The sequence below is a fragment of the Ascaphus truei genome, assembly GCF_040206685.1.
Source record: "Ascaphus truei isolate aAscTru1 chromosome 20 unlocalized genomic scaffold, aAscTru1.hap1 SUPER_20_unloc_1, whole genome shotgun sequence".
NCBI classification, from domain to species: Eukaryota; Metazoa; Chordata; class Amphibia; order Anura; family Ascaphidae; genus Ascaphus; species Ascaphus truei.
Window position 1 is genome coordinate 237501 of NW_027453857.1, and position 7500 is coordinate 245000.

Sequence of the window (7500 nt, forward strand, 5' to 3'; positions counted from 1 at the left end):
ATACATGGGACTGACCCTTTATACACAGGCCTGTCCTGTTATTACTGGCAGCGCTATACGTGGGTATAAGAGACGCGCTGTGTTATACACAGGTACATATATACATGGGACTGACCCATTATACACAGGCCTGTCCTGTTATACCTATGTATAGCGCTGGCAGTAATAAGAGACGCGTTGTGTTATACACAGGTACATATATACATGGGACTGACCCTTTATACACAGGCCTGTCCTGTTATACCCAGGTATATATATACACAGGCCTGTCCTGTTATTCCCACGTATAGCGCTGGCAGTAATAAGACAGAGACGTGCTGTGTTATACACAGGTATATATATACATGGGACTGACCCTTTTACACAGGCCTGTCCTGTTATACCCATGTATCGCTGGCAGTAATAAGAGAGAGACGCGCTGTGTTATACACAGGTACATATATACATGGGGCTGACCCTTATACACTGGCCTGTCCTGTTATACCCACGTATCGCTGGCAGTAATAAGAGAGAGACGTGCTGTGTTATACACAGGTATATACTGTATATATACATGGGACTGACCCTTTTACACAGGCCTGTCCTGTTATACCCACGCATATCGCTGGCAGTAATAAGAGAGAGACGCGCTGTGTTATACACAGGTACATATATACATGGGGCTGACCCTTTTACACAGGCCTGTCCTGTTATACCCACGTATCGCTGGCAGTAATAAGAGAGACGTGCTGTGTTATACACAGGTACATATATATACATGTCTGTCTGTGTGTTGTATGCAGGTTTCCATTCCTTCCAGCGGATGTACGGCTGTGAGCTGCGAGATGACGGCAGCTCCCGCGGGTATATACAGTACGGATACGACGGGAAGGAGTTTCTGAGCCTGGACACAGAGAGATGGACGTACGTGAGCACCGCGCCCGAGGCTCAGATCACCGCGCAGAGGTGGAACAGCGCGGAGGTTAATCTGCCTCAGTATTACAGGAATTACCTGGTACACGAGTGTGTCGACTGGCTGCGAAAATACATCGCGTACGGGAGGGAGGAGCTCGGGAGGAGAGGTGAGACCCGACTGTGTACTCTGCACTGTGCTATACTCTGCACTGTGCTATACTCTGCACTGTGCTATACTCTGCACTGTGCTATACTCTGCACTGTGCTATACTCTGTACTGTGCTATACTCTGCACTGTGCTATACTCTGTACTGTACTATACTCTGCACTGTACTATACTCTGCACTGTACTATACTCTGCACTGTGCTATACTCTGCACTGTGCTATACTCTGCACTGTGCTATACTCTGCACTGTGCTATACTCTACACTGTGCTATACTCTGCACTGTGCTATACTCTGTACTGTGCTATACTCTGTACTGTGCTATACTCTGCACTGTGCTATACTCTGCACTGTGCTATACTCTGCACTGTGCTATACTCTGCACTGTGATATACTCTGCACTGTGCTATACTCTGCACTGTGCTATACTCTGCACTGTGCTATACTCTGCACTGTGCTATACTCTGCACTGTGCTATACTCTGCACTGTGCTATACTCTGCACTGTGCTATACTCTGCACTGTGCTATACTCTGCACTGTGCTATACTCTGTACTGTACTATACTCTGCACTGTGCTATACTCTGCACTGTACTATACTCTGCACTGTGCTTTACCTCCCACTCCCTGCACTGTGCTATACTCTGCACTGTACTATACTCTGCACTGTACTATACTCTGCACTGTGCTATACCTCCCGCTCCCTGCACTGTGCTATACTCTGTACTGTGCTATACTCTGCACTGTGCTATACCTCCCACTACCTGCTCTGTGCTATACTCTGCACTGTACTATACTCTGCACTGTGCTAAACCTCTCACTACCTGCTCTGTGCTATACTCTGCACTGTACTATACCTCCCGCTCCCTGCACTGTGCTGTACTCTGCACTGTACTATACTCTGCACTGTGCTAAACCTCTCACTACCTGCTCTGTGCTGTACTCTGCACTGTGATATACTCTGCACTGTACTATACTCTGCACTGTGCTAAACCTCTCACTACCTGCTCTGTGCTGTACTCTGCACTGTGCTATACCTCCCGCTCCCTGCTCTGTGCTGTACTCTGCACTGTGCTATACCTCCCGCTCCCTGCACTGTGCTATACTCTGCACTGTACTATACCTCCCGCTCCCTGCACTGTGCTATACTCTGCACTGTACTATACCTCCCGCTCCCTGCACTGTGCTATACTCTGCACTGTACTATACTCTGCACTGTGCTAAACCTCTCACTACCTGCTCTGTGCTGTACTCTGCACTGTGATATACTCTGCACTGTGCTAAACCTCTCACTACCTGCTCTGTGCTATACTCTGCACTGTGCTATACCTCCCACTCCCTGCTCTGTGCTGTACTCTGCACTGTGCTATACCTCCCGCTCCCTGCACTGTGCTATACTCTGCACTGTACTATACCTCCCGCTCCCTGCACTGTGCTATACTCTGCACTGTACTATACTCTGCACTGTGCTAAACCTCTCACTACCTGCTCTGTGCTATACTCTGCACTGTGCTATACCTCCCACTCCCTGCTCTGTGCTGTACTCTGCACTGTGCTATACCTCCCGCTCCCTGCACTGTGCTATACTCTGCACTGTACTATACCTCCCGCTCCCTGCACTGTGCTATACTCTGCACTGTACTATACTCTGCACTGTGCTAAACCTCTCACTGCCTGCTCTGTGCTGTACTCTGCACTGTGATATACTCTGCACTGTACTATATTCTGCACTGTGCTAAACCTCTCACTACCTGCTCTGTGCTATACTCTGCACTGTACTATACTCTGCACTGTACTATACTCTGCACTGTGCTAAACCTCTCACTCCCTGCTCTGTGCTATACTCTGCACTGTGCTATACCTCCCGCTCCCTGCACTGTGATATACTCTGCACTGTGCTATACCTCCCACTACCTGCTCTGTGCTATACTCTGCACTGTGCTATACCTCCCACTACCTGCTCTGTGCTATACTCTGCACTGTACTATACCTCCCGCTCCCTGCACTGTGCTATACTCTGCACTGTGCTATACTCTGCACTGTGCTATACCTCCCGCTACCTGCTCTGTGCTATACTCTGCACTGTGCTATACCTCCCGCTACCTGCTCTGTGCTATACTCTGCACTGTGCTATACCTCCCACTACCTGCTCTGTGCTATACTCTGCACTGTGCTATACCTCCCGCTACCTGCTCTGTACTATACTCTGCACTGTGCTATACCTCCCGCTCCCTGCACTGTACTATACTCTGCACTGTACTATACCTCCCACTTTCTGCTCTGTGCTATACTCTGCACTGTGCTATACTCTGCACTGTGCTATACCTCCCACTACCTGCTCTGTGCTATACTCTGCACTGTACTATACTCTGCACTGTGCTATACCTCCCGCTCCCTGCTCTGTACTATACTCTGCACTGTGCTATACCTCCCGCTCCCTGCACTGTGCTATACTCTGCACTGTGCTATACCTCCCACTCCCTGCTCTGTGCTATACTCTGCACTGTGCTATACCTCCCACTCCCTGCACTGTGATATACTCTGCACTGTACTATACTCTGCACTGTGCTATACCTCCCACTCCCTGCTCTGTACTATACTCTGCACTGTGCTATACCTCCCGCTCCCTGCTCTGTACTATACTCTGCACTGTGCTATACCTCCCGCTCCCTGCTCTGTACTATACTCTGCACTGTGCTATACTCTGCACTGTGCTATACCTCCCGCTCCCTGATCTGTGCTATACTCTGCACTGTGCTATACCTCCCACTACCTGCTCTGTGCTATACTCTGTACTGTACTATACTCTGCACTGTGCTATACCTCCCGCTCCCTGCTCTGTACTATACTCTGCACTGTGCTATACCTCCCGCTCCCTGCTCTGTACTATACTCTGCACTGTGCTATACCTCCCACTCCCTGCACTGTGATATACTCTGCACTGTACTATACTCTGCACTGTGCTATACCTCCCACTACCTGCTCTGTGCTATACTCTGCACTGTACTATACTCTGCACTGTGCTATACCTCCCACTCCCTGCTCTGTACTATACTCTGCACTGTGCTATACCTCCCGCTTCCTGCTCTGTACTATACTCTGCACTGTGCTATACCTCCCACTCCCTGCTCTGTACTATACTCTGCACTGTACTATACCTCCCACTCCCTGCACTGTGCTATACTCTGCACTGTACTATACCTCCCACTCCCTGCACTGTGCTATACTCTGCACTGTACTATACCTCCCACTCCCTGCTCTGTGCTGTACTCTGCACTGTGCTATACCTCCCACTCCCTGCTCTGTGCTGTACTCTGCACTGTACTATACTCTGCACGGTGCTACACCTCCCACTCCCTGCACTGTACTATACTCTGCACTGCACTATACTCTGCACTGTACTATACCTCCCGCTCCCTGCACTGTACTATACTCTGCATTGTGCTATACCTCCCGCTCCCTGCCCTGTGCTATACTCTGCACTGTGCTATACCTCCCACTCCCTGCACTGTGCTATACTCTGCACTGTGCTATACCTCCCGCTCCCTGCACTGTACTATACTCTGTACTGTACTATACCTCCCACTACCTGCTCTGTGCTATACTCTGCACTGTACTATACCTCCCGCTCCCTGCACTGTACTATAATCTGTACTGTACTATACCTCCTGTTCCCTGCCCTGTGCTATACTCTGCACTGTGCTATACCTCCCGCTCCCTGCCCTGTGCTATACTCTGCACTGTACTATACCTCCCGCTCCCTGCACTGTACTATACTCTGTACTGTGCTATACCTCCCGCTCCCTGCACTGTGCTATACTCTGCACTGTGCTATACTCTGCACTGTGCTATACCTCCCGCTCCCTGCTCTGTACTATACCTCCCACTCCCTGCTCTGTACTATACTCTGCACTGTGCTATACATCCCGCTCCCTGCACTGTGCTATACTCTGCACTGTGCTATACCTCCCACTCCCTGCTCTGTACTATACCTCCCACTCCCTGCTCTGTACTATACTCTGCACTGTACTATACCTCCCGCTCCCTGCACTGTGCTATACTCTGCACTGTGCTATACCTCCCACTCCCTGCTCTGTACTATACCTCCCACTCCCTGCTCTGTGCTATACTCTGCACTGTGCTATACCTCCCGCTCCCTGCACTGTGCTATACTCTGCACTGTGCTATACCTCCCACTCCCTGCTCTGTACTATACCTCCCACTCCCTGCTCTGTACTATACTCTGCACTGTGCTATACCTCCCACTCCCTGCACTGTGCTGTACTCTGCACTGTGCTATACCTCCCGCTCCCTGCTCTGTACTATACCTCCCACTCCCTGCTCTGTACTATACTCTGCACTGTGCTATACCTCCCGCTCCCTGCTCTGTACTATACTCTGCACTGTACTATACCTCCCACTCCCTGCTCTGTACTATACTCTGCACTGTACTATACCTCCCACTCCCTGCACTGTGCTGTACTCTGCACTGTACTATACTCTGCACTGTGCTATACCTCCCGCTCCCTGCTCTGTGCTGTACTCTGCACTGTGCTATACCTCCCGCTCCCTGCACTGTGCTATACTCTGCACTGTACTACACCTCCCGCTCCCTGCACTGTGCTATACTCTGCACTGTACTATACCTCCCACTCCCTGCTCTGTGCTGTACTCTGCACTGTGCTATACCTCCCACTCCCTGCACTGTACTATACTCTGCACTGTACTATTCCTCCCGCTCCCTGCACTGTACTATACTCTGCACTGTACTATTCCTCCCGCTCCCTGCACTGTACTATACTCTGCACTGTACTATTCCTCCCGCTCCCTGCAATGTACTATACTCTGCACTGTACTATTCCTCCCGCTCCCTGCACTGTACTATACTCTGCACTGTGCTATACCTCCTGCTCCCTGCACTGTGCTGTACTCTGCACTGTACTATACTTCCCGCTCCCTGCACTGTACTATACTCTGCACTGTACTATTCCTCCCGCTCCCTGCACTGTACTATACTCTGCACTGTACTATTCCTCCCGCTCCCTGCACTGTACTATACTCTGCACTGTACTATTCCTCCCGCTCCCTGTACTATACTCTGCACTGTGCTATACCTCCTGCTCCCTGCACTGTGCTGTACTCTGCACTGTACTATACCTCCCGCTCCCTGCACTGTGCTATACTCTGCACTGTACTATTCCTCCCGCTCCCTGCACTGTGCTGTACTCTGCACTGTGCTATAACTCCTGCTCCCTGCACTGTGCTATACATCATGCTCCCTGCACTGTGCTGTACTCTGCACTGTACTATACCTCCCACTCCCTGCACTGTTATATACTCTGCACATACATGTAACACTATAACTACATGAGGCGGCAGTGAGTACAGCGCTGTACTGACACAGGGTTACAGGCTGGTACTGAGGCTCAGTGATCTCCTGTATATACCCAGATAGGGAATTGTACATACCTGTAACACTGTAACTACATGAGGCGGCAGTGAGTACAGCGCTGTACTGACACAGGGTTACAGGCTGGTACTGAGGCTCAGTGATCTCCTGTATATACCCAGATAGGGAATTGTACATACCTGTAACACTGTAACTACATGAGGCGGCAGTGAGTACAGCGCTGTACTGACACAGGGTTACAGGCTGGTACTGAGGCTCAGTGATCTCCTGTATATACCCAGATAGGGAATTGTACATACCTGTAACACTGTAACTACATGAGGCGGCAGTGAGTACAGCGCTGTACTGACACAGGGTTACAGGCTGGTACTGGGGCTCAGTGATCTCCTGTATATACCCAGATAGGGAATTGTACATACCTGTAACACTGTAACTACATGAGGCGGCAGTGAGTACAGCGCTGTACTGACACAGGGTTACAGGCTGGTACTGAGGCTCAGTGATCTCCTGTATATACCCAGATAGGGAATTGTACATACCTGTAACACTGTAACTACATGAGGCGGCAGTGAGTACAGCGCTGTACTGACACAGGGTTACAGGCTGGTACTGAGGCTCAGTGATCTCCTGTATATACCCAGATAGGGAATTGTACATACCTGTAACACTGTAACTACATGAGGCGGCAGTGAGTACAGCGCTGTACTGACACAGGGTTACAGGCTGGTACTGAGGCTCAGTGATCTCCTGTATATACCCAGATAGGGAATTGTACATACCTGTAACACTGTAACTACATGAGGCGGCAGTGAGTACAGCGCTGTACTGACACAGGGTTACAGGCTGGTACTGAGGCTCAGTGATCTCCTGTATATACCCAGATAGGGAATTGTACATACCTGTAACACTGTAACTACATGAGGCGGCAGTGAGTACAGCGCTGTACTGACACAGGGTTACAGGCTGGTACTGAGGCTCAGTGATCTCCTGTATATACCCAGATAGGGAATTGTACATACCTGTAACACTGTA

At 50.1% G+C, this 7500-nt stretch overlaps 1 protein-coding gene across 2 annotated transcripts in view; it reads left to right on the forward strand.

Moving 5' to 3' along the window:
• Positions 1-7500, forward strand: part of LOC142474701 (class I histocompatibility antigen, F10 alpha chain-like) — an 86181-nt gene that overhangs the window by 48467 nt on the left and 30214 nt on the right. For both annotated transcript variants that reach the window (XM_075580887.1, XM_075580886.1), the window contains one exon: positions 783-1061. In XM_075580887.1, coding sequence (XP_075437002.1) covers positions 783-1061 — 279 coding nt within the window. The remainder of the gene's footprint in view (positions 1-782; positions 1062-7500) is intronic.